Below are 16,256 nucleotides of genomic sequence, written 5' to 3' on the forward strand. Positions count from 1 at the left end.
TATAGGAGCAGTGCCTTATGACAAGACCATAATGCCTTAGGGAGAATACTATCAATACAGTTTCCAGAAGAAAGTATGATTGGCATTTTGAATCAGAATACCTCCAGTAAGAAAAAATATAATTCCGGTTGAACTGCTTGTAGCCATTATTCACTTGGAGTTTGTATATCTGGGAAGGATAGAAATTTTGTACATATATCATAGATCACTGGGTAGGATATTTGTCTTTATTAGTGGAGTTCAATTAAAAATGGTGAATTACAGTATGTTTGTTAGTCTAGTGCAACTATGACTGAGGATTTGTGTGGCAAAGAACCTAGCAACAGGTCAGACTTGTCCTGCCATCCATTTATATATTATGATCGTAATGGATTTTTAAGCCTCTGTATGGGATAATGGAGTAGTAGTAAATGTCAGAAGGATTTCATAGTTGTGTGTCATACTTTAAGAATTGCTTTTAGCTTCAGCATTTGGATACTCATACAATCACTTATGGTATACACTGTACTATAGAAAAAAAGATAAATTTTATCCTTAAAAATATACTGGTTTGATTAGAAAATATTTATTGTAATTTTTTCACCTTATTTCACCGATGTTGCTTATTTTTTATATAGCAATTGTGATTACAGTAGAACAAAAACCTAAATATTAAAGTCAGAATTGCATTAGCCGTGAATGCTATGGACTACTGTACTTTAAATTGCAACAGAGAGCCATAACCATTAAATTAACCAAAGGGAAATTTTACTCCTAACTTTTTGGAACCATTTTTATGAAAACAAATATGTTAATCTGACTGAATAAAAGTCTTGAAGCTAATCTATTCCAGTTTCTTTAAGCTCATAGATGTAGACATGTAGTAAATTGCCACTTTTTTGTATCATGTAAAATGCTTCATAATTTTTAGATGGTAGATTTGTAGAGTTCCCAAGAAGATATTGACATTGATGTAAAATGACTTGACAAGAAAGACATTTTTTTTTTTTCAATTCCATAAAAGGAAAACTCATTGTAAAGGAATAATAATGGTGCTAAATAATGGAATTTTTGGCATTTGGTGTAAATCTGCGACCACACTATTTTTTGTTAACCCATTCAATTTTGGCCTCTCATCAATTCTTTTATTACTTTGTATATGCACTTCCCATGTGTCGTAGCACCCACTTAACAGTAATTAACTTCAAGCAGGTTTTTAAAAGTTATTTCTATTGACAGAATATTTGTTTTGGGTAGGCCTTCCCAGGACAAGCTGTGTAATACATCATACAGAGGATGCCATATTCAAGAGCATTTTTAGTGCATTTTTCAGTTTTCTCCGAAATACAAAAGCTTGTCGTCCTCATCTCAGTGGTTGAAAGTTGGAAAAAGTAATTTTTCATCTTAGGAGTCTTGAGCATAACTGAGGAACTTGAATGTCACTGCAGTATAATTACTGCACTTAGAAACCAGGATGTCAAAGTTGAGCCTAAATTTTTTAACTTTGTTGTGAGAGTAAGAAAATTGAAGGCAGATGATGAAACATGAAATAGTATCCCATTTTCCCAAAAGGATCCTTTTAGAAGTGCTGTAATTATAGATTTTCAAAGATGATTTTTTCTTTTGGAGCTATATAAAGTTATTGATATTCCATACATTAAAGCTGTATGGACTAAGCTTAAATGCTCTGTAAAGACAACTGTACCTTAGACCTTCAACATTTTCTGGTTTTAGAAAAAAGTTTGTGAAATAGAATTGTTTTAAAAATATAATCAGTTAACATTCCAGTAAGATATAGTCGTAGGGAACCCTGTACATTGAGAATTGTTGTCAGAAATGAATTAGGTATTTGACATTGGGAAGGTAACTAAAGTGGTGAAATAGCACTAAGTTTTTCTTTATTTTAATATCATTGTGGATTATTGCAGCTAGAAATGCTAATTTGATATGAAATAGAAAAAAAAATGGATTTTAAACCAGCAAGTGACTAAATGTCACTGTGTATCATGTCATGGTACTGGCAGTTAAGAAATAAATATTGAATTATTTTTTAATGTAGTTTTTGTGCCAACATTAGGACAATATAGTTATCAGCTAGAATGAATTGGATAATTTATGGTGTGGAATTTTATCCAGCAGCATTTCTAAAACTAAACAATGCATAGTCCCCTAAAACTGGAAAATAGTATAGAAAGTTAAAAGAAAACACTGGAGGGTCTGATTGGAAGTGAAATAATCAGGATAAGGTAACAGAATAAGTGCACAGACACACACACACACACACACAAAACAATATAAGAAAAAAAATGGGTGAATGTTATTTTACAAGATTCTTTTTGGACTGTGGCACTCTCCTTTGTACACTGAAAGGTATGTTGGGTACAAACCTGGAAAATTACATCATAACAGCACCTTCATTTTTTGTTCTTGAGGCAGTCTTTGATCATTATGCATTAAAATAATGAAGTATTTTTTTTAGTATTCAAGTGAAGCACTATCTGTATAGCTTTACAAATCTGTTTAAAAGGATTTTTCCCCAAATTTGAATAGTTTTCCTCAAATTTAGACAAAATACATGTATTACAGAAGGCACCAATTGCAAAAGTTGGTGCTCCCAAAGCTGTTATCAGAACTATAGCTCACTTATTCTTTCTGCCCAGCATACTTGGGGTAAGAAATCTACACACAATTAAATTTAGGATTAATTGTTAAAACACCTCTAACACTGGAAATCTGTTAAACTTTTTTATGCTTATGAGCCATGTGACTGTCCAAGTAGTGCTTGCGTGCGCCACGGTAATCGCACTCAGTGCAGGCAAAGGGCTTCTCTCCTGTGTGCAGCTTTTCGTGAGCTTTCAGGTTGAACTTTTCAGAAAAAGTCGAAGGGCAGCGGGGACACTGAAAACGCTTCTCTCTCGTCTGAGACACCCTAGCCAGATACTTGGATTGGTAGAGTCTCTCAAGTGCCTCGCTGCTGATTCTCCCTCCTGTGCCTCCAGTTCCAAGGGTGTGAGAGTTGTACCCAACCTGTGTGGGGAATTATGCTCCATGAGAATGTGATTTACATTTCTACATTTTGACTTGTAACTCTAAAAGATTATTCTGTATGAACATTTGCCTATACTGTATCAGATGTATATTGTGTACTCTGTAATTGTAATTTTAAGCTATCACAAGTACTTTTGCTCTGTAATTGTAACAGACTAAAATTGATTCACCATTTTAGTCTGTGTAACAGCCAAATCATCTAATAAAGTAGTAAATTTATTTATTATTATTATTATTATTATTTTTTTAGATACAGCAATATTGTTGGAGTGCCAAGATGAAAGACACTATCCATACCAAAAATGAAAATTTTTTATCAATGGCTTGTTCCTAAATTTTAAACTTAGGTAATTGAGTATTTGAATGGCTTTGTTTTAATGTGATTTTACAGTGAGTCGTGCTATTTTATTGTACTTCGTCTCATAGCCTTAACAGGCCATTTGAAAAATGTCTGCAGAATTTGGTCGGATGGTTAGTGAAGTAACACTGTGAATTGTGAGAAAAGTTGAGAACTTGTGTAAAGATTATGGGAAAATTTTTTAGAATTGCACTAGGTTCTTCATATTCCAAGAGAAGGAAGGCAACCCAAATATTCTGGGATTTTTTAAGAAATGTTAGGACACCTTCCTCTTTGAAGAAACAAAGTTTGTTTAGGATGATCAGAATAATATGGTATTATGGGGGTGGAAATATAGCAGAAAGGAGTTTAAATGGCAGCATTTGAAGTGGATATAACTGTATCTTTGAAGAATAATTACCAAAATATAACAATACCTATGCCTTTCATAGCCATGGGCTTAACTTTCAGACCCCCCAATATTTTCCACACCTGGATTGCATTCAAAGTTAACTTTCAAACATAATTATCACCTCCTTCTTCAGAAAGAGGTATTGAAATCCCAGAACCATTGTACAAACCAATACAGTATTCATAAATGCCACATTTGTCATTTTCTTATAATGCATGCTGTGCTGTTTTACAATTTCAAGTCACTTTTGAAAATATAATTAGTAATTTTTTAGATTACAGGATTTACAACAACAATGTCATTGTTTTTAAACCATCTAATTCTAATATCTGTATCATTTTTACAAAAATTTTAATTTGTGATTATACAGTACAGTCATTATGTATAGCCAAATTGCATGAAAACCAGTAACGAAACCTTTCAAAAACTTTTGTTCATTCAGCACCAATATTAGAGAAAAAAAAAAAGTTTTATCAAACATATATTCACATACAAAAATGATAATGAAAAATTTTTAAGTTTTCATAATTATGATATTGCATTAATTGCAACCATAAAATTTTAAAGAGTCAAGCACTGTAGCTAAAACACATCCACTGATATCAACAGGTGGGTGTGGCTTGTTTGTGACAGAACCAAGATTTGTTCCTAGGCCTAGGTTTGTTAGTTTTTTTGTTCTTACTAACTGGCAGGAAAACATGAATTTATCTACATATTCTCTCACTCTGACATCTTATGGATCAATTACAGCAGGGCCATCCAAGTTGTTTAGTCTGAGGGCCATTCTTGAAAAAACAAAAAGTCACGTGGGGCACCTGCGTGTGTGTATGTATGTATGTGTGTGTGTGTGTATGTATGTATATATATATATATATATATATATATATATATATATATATATATATATATATATATGATAAATTGCATCGTTTGAAAATATGTAACACACAACAGACACCAATGAAGCTTTACTTTGTAGTTGTTGATTTTGCAAGAAATATTCTTATATTCAGGATAAGAGGTAAACCAAATTTTTATAATATAAAAAAGAGAAATAAACTTTTACTTATTTTTACTTTTACTTATTTTGGGGTTGGACGGCCCTGAATTACAGTATACACCAAAATTAAGCAGAAGGACTTAGGAACGTAATTCTTCGTCAGCTTAAAAAATTTTGGTTTCATAGACCTTGTTGATAATACTAATAATTATTTGAATAAATACATAACTATCAACATGATCTAATTTAAAGAGTCATCATCTTTTATTATTCAAAGAACAGTTAATCTTTAAAATTAAATTTATTAGTAAACAAGATTGCATCCCAAAGCCTTAGATTTTGTTTGTTAGTCATATAAAACATTATTATAACACATGTAGTTTTGTCATTGCCTAAAACTCCAAAACTTAAATCAGTTCATATTTCTGTTTTTTAAATTTTGCAATAACTGTTGACCCTATTAGGTCTAGTGTTGATGCTTTAGAGGTGGTTTGTGCTTGCTGACATTGAAAGCACTGCCAGCCATATCACGTAGTGCTTTGAGCAAAAAAAAATTGATAATAATCATAGTTTACAAATGATACCAGTACATCAAAGAGGTCATATTTATAAACTCTAGGGAAAATAATGTTAGCTGTTGTTCAGAAACGTATCAACATATCTAAAAAAAAAAGTTAAACTTTACTAGGCAACCATAGGACTTTTCAACATGCATCTGAGATTTTGAATGATATAAAAAGAATTATGTAGTCTCAGTTTTGAGCATGACTGTACCATATAATAAAATTTGGTAGCCAGCACACAATTGCAAATGCTATTTATAGAGTTTTCATTTTGCTCTAAGATTACATAGCTGTTGTATTCAAGACTAGATAATACAATAGAACTAAGTCTGTTGGTAAGAATTATGTATATAAAATTCTGAAAGTGCTCTACAGATATTCCATGTTACCAGTAATATACTATAAATTTATTTATATATATATATATATATATATATATATATATATATATATATATATATATATATATATATATATATATATATATATATATATATTGTGTGTGTGTGTATATATATATATTTATATATATATGTATGTGTATATATATATTTATATATATATGTATGTGTATATATGTATATATATATATATATATATATATATATATATATATATATATATATATATATATATATATATATATATATATATATATTTATTTCTGGGTCATGACCCCGTGTCAGCCAGTGAAATAACCATTCAGCACTTATTTCTAGGTAATTCTATTGCTAAAAGTACCAGAGAAAAGCTAAATGCAAAGCTGGAGTTACTACCCCCAGTGCGATCTCCATTAGTCATTCACACCGACGCTTCCCTAAGCGGGTGGGGAGGATACTCCCAACACAAGAAAGTACAGTACAGGGAACTTGGTCCGTCATGTTCTGCCAGTTCCATATCAATGTCCTGGAAGCTATGGCAGTCTTTCTAACCTTGAAGAAGCTTCATCCACCCAGTCGGATTCATATAAGGCTAGTTTTGGACAGCGCAGTAGTGGTACACTGCATAAACGGGGGGTTCCAAATCGAGCCGGGTCAACCAGGTTATGATAGCAATTTTCTCCCTAGCAAACAAACACAAATGGCATCTGTCTGCTACCCATCTTGCAGGGGTCTGGAATGTCATTGCAGATTCCCTGTCCAGGACAACCCCCCTGGAGTCGGAATGGTCCTTAGACAAGACGTCATTCAGGTGGATTTGCAATCAAGTTCCGGGTCTGGAAGTGGATCTGTTTGCAACACAATACAACCACAAACTGCCTTGTTATGTGACCCCCAACCTGGACCCTCTAGCTCACTCCACAGACGCAATGTCGTTAGATTGGAACATGTGGAAGAGGATTTATCTGTTTCCTCCGATAAACCTGTTATTAAAAGTCCTTCACAAGCTCAGGTCATTCAAGGGTCAGGTAGCTCTAGTAGCTCCCAACTGGCCGAAGAGCAGTTGGTTTCCACTCCTCCTAGAGCTGAAGCTTCGGCGCCTCCAAATTCCCAACCCAAAACTGACACAAATAGTACAAACTCAGACTGTGTCAGCTTCCTCAAGAACTCAAAATGCCCTAGCTTTGTGGATTTCATGAAATTTGCAGCTCAGAGGGATGCTAATATTGATCCTATTAATATTGTGTTCCTAGAATCAGACAAAAGGGAATCTACTCTAAGGCAGTATGACTCAGCAGTTAAGAAATTAGCACTCTTCCTGAAAGAATCTGAAGCTACAGTGATGACCACCAATTTAGCAATTTCATTTTTTAGGTCATTATTTGAGAAAGGTCTAGCCTCAAGTACAATTACTACAGCCAAGTCAGCCTTAAAAAAGGTGTTTTTGCATGGTTTTAAAATCAACCTCACAGATTCTTACTTTTCATCAATCCCTAAGGCCTGTGCTCGTTTGAGACCAGTAACCCGTCCACATACGGTTTCCTAGTTTTTGAATGATGTTCTAAAATTAGCTTCAGACACTGATAATCAAAGTTGTTCTTTCCTTTCCTTGTTGAGGAAGACCTTATTTTTAGTCAGTTTAGCTTCAGGTGCTAGGATTTCTGAACTGTCTGCCTTGTCTAGAGAAACCAACCATATTGATTTCCTTCCATCGGGGGAAGTGTTGCTGATCCCTCACCCTAAGTTTCTAGCTAAGAATGAAGATCCTCAAAATAGGTGGTCACCCTGGAAAATAATCCCCCTTCCACAAGACCTGTCTTTATGCCCAGTTTTCACCTTAAAAGCCTATTTAGACAGGACCTCTCAGATAACTTCAGGGCCCCTGTTTGTTAGGGAAGGGGGAGGTGCTATCTCTATGACTATTAGGCAGCAGATCTTGTATTTTATTAAACAAGCAAATCCAGACTCAGTTCCAAAAGTTCATGACATCAGGGCGGTGGCACCTCCACTAATTATTTTCATCACATGAATTTCGAGGATCTTACAAAATATACAGGGTGGAAGTCTCCCCTAGTTTTCAAACGTCACTATTTGAAATCGTTAGAAGCTCTTAAATACTCTACAGTAGTGGCAGGGAACATTGTCCCTCCCTCTGATTCCCTTTCTGGTATTTAGTCACTCTCCCCCCTCTTACCTGCCTCATTTATTCCCTTACAGTCATCTCCAGGTCAGGCGTACTTCACAGCCTGTCTCCTGACCATGTTATTATGTTATCATTGTTATGTTTATGTATATTCTATGCCTTTTGTCTAGTAGATTTAAATTTTCCCACCTATTCTTTGTGTGCAGTATATGTGTTTTCCTATGTGGATTAATTAAAACACTCTGGTGGACTTATAAGTTTTATTTCTCCTTTTCAGTTCACTGTTTTTATAGAATGGTATTTATTTCTCTGTTATTATTTCACCGGCTGACACGGGTCGTGACCCAGAAAAGGGATTTTGACAAAGGAAAAATCTATTTCTGGGGAGGGACCCGTGTCACCCGGTAACCCACCCCTGTTTTTTCCTTCCTTCCCTCCCAAGGTAAATACCATTCTGGTTTGGTGGGTGCTAACATGGAATGCAGATGGCGTTGCTTTGTTTACAGTCCGCGAGTGGTGCGGGGGTTTGTATCGGCACCTCTCTTGTTGGGACTTTTGTCATTGGGAATGTTTACAGGGCAGGGTACCGTGATTGTGACAATCTCACCCTTTTTCATACACGACTCCATTTCATGGAGATCGCACTGGGGGTAGTAACTCAAGCTTTGCATTTAGCTTTTCTCTGGTACTTTTAGCAATAGAATTACCTAGAAATAAGTGCTGAATGGTTATTTCACCGGGTGACACGGGTCTCTCCCCAGAAATAGATTTTTCCTTTGTCAAAATCCCTTAATTTTTATACATAAACCTGAGTCCTTTATATTATACTGTATCACTGTGCCAACAAGCACTAATCTGGCAGAGACCAACTACATATAAGAAAATTCTTTGTAATTTGGTGGTCTGTATTATAGAGTCCTTGGGGGACAGTGAGAGTGTAAATCCTATGAGAGAAAACAGCGGCTACACAAAAATTTATATAATATATATATATATATATATATATATATATATATATATATATATATATATATATATATATATATATATATATATATATATATATATATATATATATATATATACAGTATAAAAAAAAAAAATAACGACTCCTATATATTACTGTAATAAGCGTTGGACTTTTCTTGCGATTTCCAATGAGAAGTATATATTTTTCCCAATTTATCGTTCGTCTGGCAGCCTGTATTGTCTCGCTGTTCGGTACCATGAGTTTCTAATGCACTTCAGTGATACTCAAGCTATCACAAAGGTCGGCTGTCATTGTATGCGCCGTGCCCCATTCACGCTTTTCGTCCGCTACATTTGGCGCTCTTTGCGCTTAGCTAATGAATTATGGCTAAAACTTCCTTATCCTTGGTTAAGAAAGCAGAAATTGTGACCCTATGGAAAACTGGCAAGTCAATGTCAGCTATTGCAAGAGAGCTGGGAATCTCTAAAAGCACCGTCTCATTGTGGTGCAACCGCGCCCAAGACAGGAGACCTTGATTCATCACTGAAGCGGAAGAAAGGCTCAGGGAGGCCACGAAAAAACTACAAAAAGAACGGATAACATTTTTAAAAAGGATTGTTATGGAACATCCATCAATGCCAGCCAAAATTTTGAAGTCTCAAAACCCTGATCTGCTTAGGAACGATATCTGAACGGACCGTGCAACATCGAAGCAGAAAGACCTTGGTCTCCCATGTCGTGTTGCAGCAAAGAAGCCACCCCTCACTAAGCCTATGAAAAAAAAAGGATGGCTTTTTGCAGAAAATATTTGAAGTGGACTGAAAAGGATTGGGAAAGGGTAGTTTTAGCGATGAATCTAACTTCCACATTATTCATAGCGCTGGCAAGAAAGTAAGGAGGCCCCAAGGATCTAACCGCTATGCATCAAAATACACAGTCAAGACTGTGAAACATCCAGCTTATGTGATGGTATGGGGATGTTTCAGCGGATATGGGGTAGTGGGGATTATATTTTCTCCCAGAGAGCACGACAATGAATGGAGAGATTTATGAAAATGTCTTGAAAATGAATTAGTCCCTTACAAGGAACTTTTGGGCATGCGTGTATTTATGCAAGATGGAGCACCTTGCCACCGATTTCACAAGGTCACAAACCTTCTTAAGGAATTTAATATTCAGAAATTGGACTGGCCAGGCAATTCACCAGATTTAAACCCAATTGAAAATTGCTGGGCATACATGAAACGGAAACTGAAGGCACTAGCAGATGAGAAAACGTCCCTCCCCAAATTGAAGGATGCCATCCGTAAGTTTTGGTTTGAAGACATGGATGCACAATATTTCAAAGATTTAGCACATTCAATGCCAAGAAGGTTAAAAGCTGTACTTAAAAATAATGGAGAAATGATATTGAAAAAAATATAAGTGAACTAAAATTTTCCCTTTTATTTTCCTTTTTTTATATCATTGCTATGATTTGTTTACAAATGTAGGCGTTCGTTTTTTTTATGACTGTATATATATATATATATATATATATATATATATATATATATATATATATATATATATTATATATATACAGGCAGTCCCCGGTTATCGTGGGGTTCCATTTCTGAGGGTGTGATGATAACTGAGAATCGCTAACCAAAAATCGGCGATTTCGGCATTTTTTCGGCACTTTTTGATGATTTTCTGGGGTTATCAGCACCGAAAAGCACTGATTTTCAGTTAGCGGTGCCTCTGTTAGGTAAGTGTCACTGCCAATTCCCAATTATCTGTGCTGATAAGCAGAAATCGGCAATTTTTGGCTCTGAAAATTGCTGATTTCATCGCTACACAAGCGTCTTAAAACTGGATCGCCGTTAACCGAGCCCACCGTTAACCAGGGACTGCCTGTATATGTATATGTGTGTGTGTGTGCATGTGTGTATACACACACACAGGCAGTCCCTGGTTTATGATGGGGTTCCGTTCCAGTGCGCATCATAAGCTGAAAATCGTTGTAACCCGAAATATCATCGAAATCTTGAGAAAACCTTGCTTTTAATCATTTGTAAACGACATAAACTGCATTTGTATTTAGTTTTTATCAAAAAACCAAATTTTTACCATTCTGCCCTTTTTAGAGGCATATTTCTTCTGTCAGATCGGCATCGCAAACCTGGAACATGTATTGTAACATGGGAAATAATTTTTGATGAATATATTTGAAGAGCGTTGTAAACCCAGAACATATTAAGCCAAGCCTGTTAGGCAGTCCTCACTTATCGGCAGTGTCGGTTAAGAGCGTTCCAGTTTTACGACGCTTGGCTAACGACGTTAACCAGATTTTTGGCAATGGTAAGTGATTTTCAGCATCGGTAAGTGGTTTATTGGCGTTGGTAAATGGTTTAATGGCATCGGTAAGAGGTTTATTGGTGCCAGTAAGCGGTTAACAGCGCTGACAAGCGGTTTATTGGCGCTTACAACGTCGGAAACACCATTCATTACTATAATCATCACCGATTTAAAGTTAGTGGCGGGAATGGAACCCCTGCCGTTAACCAGGGACTGCCTGTAATATATATATATATATATATATATATATATATATATATATATATATATATATATATATATATATATATATATATATATATGTACATTTAAATATCAAAGAAAAAGAAAGACAATGTTGGGCAGTCCATTTTTATGAGGTTATGAATGAGAGATGAGGGGATAATTTATCGATACACTGTACCAGAAATTGAAGATCTGAAGTTACTTATAAATGAATTCACGTGTTTTATGGTGGAACCAGTACCAAAGAAACCTAAGAGATAGAAAACACCTAGTCATGATGGAAGCACTGCAGTGATTTTAACTGGATCAGAAAAGACACATTGTTTACTGTCTTGCTGAACATGGAATGAGGAGACAAACCCTGGTGACTAAAATTGGAAGTCACAGCTAAGTTACCAAAGAAAGGGGATCTGTAAGTGTAGTAATCAAAAAGGTTTTGCACTTACATTGGTTGTAATGTAAGTATTCATTATGCATATTATCAGTAGGCATGAGAAAGATATTGTTGAACAAGAGTTACTTCGATCAAAAGCTGTGTTAAGACGTACTGTTGAGGAATGTATGGGCAGGTTGAATCAGATTTGGAAATCAGTTACACTGAAATTACACACAAAGGTTAGGTTATATGTGAGTCTAGTATGATCGTTATTCTTAAATGGATTCATGTCTAAATTTTGTCAATATAAAAATAAAACCGTACAAAGATTGTTAGAAGCCAGAGACTGGATAGAGTGAGGAATGATACCATAAGGGAAATTACATAATTTTTGCAAGTAGATGAGGTACATGTAATGATAAAAGGGGAATAAAGATGGCTTGGAAATAACCTCTGCAGAAACCATGGGAAATTAACAATGTGATGATAGCTGGGGTGCTCTGTGCACCAGAAGAGTTGGAAGAGCCAGACCTACTTAAGTGAGAAATGTGAGGCGGAAGGCTGGGGATGAGTGAAGGTTTGTGGAAGACTAAGCTTAGGGAAGACACGAGTGGCAGAATTTCACGGAGGCCCTTTGCAACACATGGCAGTGGAGGGATGGTGGTACAGTTTATGCAATACTCAAATATGCAATATATATTCACTTCATATTGGGAATAACTTATACCCAGAGGGAGTTATTGCTGTAAAGGCCATCTGCCCCAGGTGTGCTCAAACTGTATATTTTGGTTTTGATAAAGTGATATACAGTCCACTTATCTGTATGGCTATCAAGAGAGAAATGATTTTATTTTTATTCTGCTGTTCATAATAATATTGAATTCAGTTGTGTACTTAAACCAAAATCAACCTATCTCAAACATGAACTGCTGCTTATTAAGTTTGTAACACTGATAATTCTGCAGTTTTGTCACAAGCACGCGTGACTTTTTTATACTTGCAAATCTCAAGGCGAAAGTTGCACTCACACCATGAATTTTAACTCATCTAATAGTTTAAATAACCATGAGATATATTCTAGTTGCTTATGTTACCAACCTGAAAGATTTATTCTTTTTCATCCCATTCAAGAATGTGTCATTTAGGCCAGGATCATTAAAGTAGAAATGTGACCCAGTCAGCTATTTAGATGATCATCATACAAATTTTTACACGTAAGTCATTAAGGGAAAAGCTGACCTGAAAACATTTATGTAGGCGATTATGAATGGGGTGAGACGTCAACTTTTAGACGTCAAAATGCTGATGATAAGTCACTTTTGTAAACTCGTGATACTGGTGTCAAAGAAGCTGGAGGGTAATTAGGTGAGGAGAGCCTAAGGGAACAAATGAAAATTAGATGGCAGAGTGATGTTAAGGCTGAGGTGATGCTGCAAAGTTTTTTAAACATCACTTATTCTACTTTGCTTGAAATATATTAAAGTCAGTTACCCCCACATCCTTATTTCCTGTGGAATTGAATTGTGGTAGCTTGACTGCAATTTACAGTTTTTTTTTTTGTCTGTTGAGGCAGAGTTCAAGTCAATGTTAGTATTGAGTTTTTAACTAAATATACAAGAGATTCAAGTAAACAAAGACATTTACTGTATTACCAAAATGTTATTGTACTGCTGAATATTTTACTGCATTATAAATTCAAGCTGTTTCTTGAGTTTATGTCGTTCCTTTGGGAAGGTTTTGGTACATAGAACCTTTTTGTAGATTTCTTTGGTTTGAATGATCAGGTATTAATTCCCCTCAAATATGCTAAGCAGTTGAGTTTTATAGTAATGAGTTCCTTTGATTTGACTTATTCTTATATTTTATTGTAGGTTGTTCACAGTAATTTGCATTTTAATTTGCTCATATTTTTTACTTGTTTTAGCACTTGAACTTTGTACAGCAGGGAAAGTGTTATTGTACATTATAAAGTATTTACTACTTTCTAATATCTAATGGAAGATCCAGATTTTTAGTGGACCAGTTTAAGATTGGACTTTTGTATTGTGGGTTTACTAGGCACACTTTTAATTTATCTGGTAAGAAAATTCATTACTGTACTGTACTGTACTTACTTTTTTTTCTTCAAACCAGGTGTCAAAATACCTTTTGGGAATTGAGAGGGCTTTGTCTGGCATCTCACCTGTTTCTTTAAGAGAAGAGCAAGAATCCCATTTTCCTGAACTTCTGATGATGTGCACGACTCATTGGTACAAGTAAGGAATACTCATTTACTTAAGTAATCTGTGTGCACTCATAGGATTTAATTGTAATTTAACAATTTCTCTTTCTTTAGACATCTGATTACTTTTCATTGGTATATCAATAAAGCACATTTTTTGAGAATTGTCTCCCTCCAAAACCACTTAACAATTGTCTGTTGATTCATCTTGTCCCATGAGAGGTAAGTGATTTTATTGGTAATTTTGTCCTGTCTGTTGATTGATATATTTTTCAGATTATAAATTTTTAGAGATATGATGTTGAAAACTCACTGTATGTATGTTGGGGAGATGGTGAATTCTCATACATGCCTGAACTTTCTTTGGCCATGCACTCTTGCCTAAGAAGCATAGTTGATTGATTTCAAAAAATTAGGGTAACAGTAATAATTGTCATATAATTCTCAGTGTAAAAGGCTATCTTATTATCTGTATAGTAATTGGTATAGAAAAAGTAGATTCTTTGTCAGAAATGTCAACAATATTACAAGGATGAATTTCTGGCAAACATTCACCTATTTTTACAACTTATATGCATTCACTTGATCTAGATCTCAAGATTGGCATGATTTCTCATTCATTTGTAAGGATGCTTCACATTTGTTTTTGAAGGATGCCTCCCTGGCACCCAGTATCCACCTTTGGATCAGGAAATATTCATAAGAACAGGAAATATTCATAAGAACAAAGTTCTGACACATGACTCTCTATTTAAACAGGTTATACATACAGTTATCCTTCAATCCTTATTCACCTTATCTGTCACTCGACAGTATCTGGGGCCCCAAAACCACAGTATACAGTCCTCACCCCAGTTGTGTGTCTATATGGGTGACAAACTTGCACTACACTATGAATTCATGTCCAAGGAATACATAAACGTATGGGTGGCACCCCTCTTCAACATTGAATAATCAGTCTCGTATGGGAAAAACAGAGACAAAATTATTAAAAAAAAAAGAGGGAGAACAACAAGGAGATGTCTTTTCCCTTCCAATATGCTTGACCCAAAGACAGAGAAAAGTAAAAAACATGGAGTTCTGAGGCGAAAAGAGGTGCTACTGCATCATCTCTGCACCAGTGCCCCCCACTGCCCACCATTTCAACACATTCACCATTGTTAGTTCACTCACTTCTTTCATAAAACCATCAAATTAAGACCATAAATATACTAATACACATTATTTCCAACAAAAAACACGGTAAAACTAAAAATATACAGAATAAAAAGAACTGTAATTACCATATATACTCTAGTGACACCTGAGCTTGTGTATCATGCAAACCTTAAAATTTTGTTGTACCACACAATTTCATCACATCTTATGTATTGTGCGAGTTTCATTTTCATTAAATTACACTAGGCTATGCTGCTTAGTGTGCAAGTTTCATTTTTGGTAGATTATACTATGCTAGGCTCCCTGTGCCACCCTTACTTTCAGTAGATTCCACTGGAATGTACATTACAGTACATTTAAGTTAGCTTTTGACTAGCGGCAAACATGTGGTAGGCTAAATGCAGGGCATTCATTTATTCAGACTTACCAAACTTTTGGCTTGTCTAATAATTCATTATTGGTTCTTGTAATTAACCCTTTAACGCTGAAGCCCTATTTACAAAAACGTCTCCCGTATGCCGGCAGCGTTCGGTGAGTTAGCGCCGAAGCGGAAAAAAAGTTTTTTTCAAAAAATCACAGCACGCTTAGTTTTTAAGATTGTTTATTTTTGGCTCATTTTTTTTTGTCATTGCCTGAAGTTTAGTATGCAACCATCAGTAATGAAAAAAAATATCATTATCACATATAATATTGGAATATATGACAGCGAAAAAAAAAACGTATATAATTGTATACAAATCGCGCTGTAAGCAAAACGGTTAAAGCTAATGACTTAATTTTTTTTAGTTGTATTGTACACTAAATTGCGATGATTTTGGTATATAACAAATTTTAAAACGATCAAAGTAACACAGAGAAAATATTATCACAAAATGATGCATGAATTCGTAACGCGCGGACGTAAAAAAATGTTTTTTTCAAAAATTCACCATAAATCGAAATATTGTGCTAGAGACTTCCCGTTTGTTGAAAAATGAAGCTAATTGATTGAATATTACGAGACTGTAAGTGTTTTAGCTTACAATTGCAGTTTTCGACCATTTCGGTCGAGTTAAAGTTGACCGAAAGTCGAATTTTTTCTATTTATCGTGATTTATATGGAAA

The 16,256-nt window shown here is 35.0% G+C and overlaps 1 protein-coding gene and 1 long non-coding RNA gene across 3 annotated transcripts in view; one reads left to right on the forward strand and one right to left on the reverse strand.

Moving 5' to 3' along the window:
• The window catches only part of LOC136844978 (uncharacterized), a 122,677-nt gene that overhangs the window by 24,365 nt on the left and 82,056 nt on the right, over positions 1-16,256 (forward strand). Inside the window, exon 2 of the long non-coding RNA XR_010855024.1 lies at positions 13,907-14,028. This is a non-coding gene — a long non-coding RNA (uncharacterized lncRNA). The remainder of the gene's footprint in view (positions 1-13,906; positions 14,029-16,256) is intronic.
• The window catches only part of LOC136844976 (longitudinals lacking protein, isoforms H/M/V-like), a 188,928-nt gene that overhangs the window by 3,810 nt on the left and 168,862 nt on the right, over positions 1-16,256 (reverse strand). Inside the window, exon 6 of one of the 2 annotated variants that reach the window (XM_067114470.1) lies at positions 819-3,006. The exons of the other annotated variant lie outside the window; for it this stretch is intronic. Coding sequence (XP_066970571.1) covers positions 2,716-3,006 — 291 coding nt within the window. The 3' untranslated portion in view covers positions 819-2,715. Of the gene's footprint in view, positions 1-818; positions 3,007-16,256 lie in introns of those variants that run through there. 2 annotated transcript variants of the gene reach the window in all.

This window comes from Macrobrachium rosenbergii, chromosome 13 (genome assembly GCF_040412425.1).
Source record: "Macrobrachium rosenbergii isolate ZJJX-2024 chromosome 13, ASM4041242v1, whole genome shotgun sequence".
NCBI classification, from domain to species: Eukaryota; Metazoa; Arthropoda; class Malacostraca; order Decapoda; family Palaemonidae; genus Macrobrachium; species Macrobrachium rosenbergii.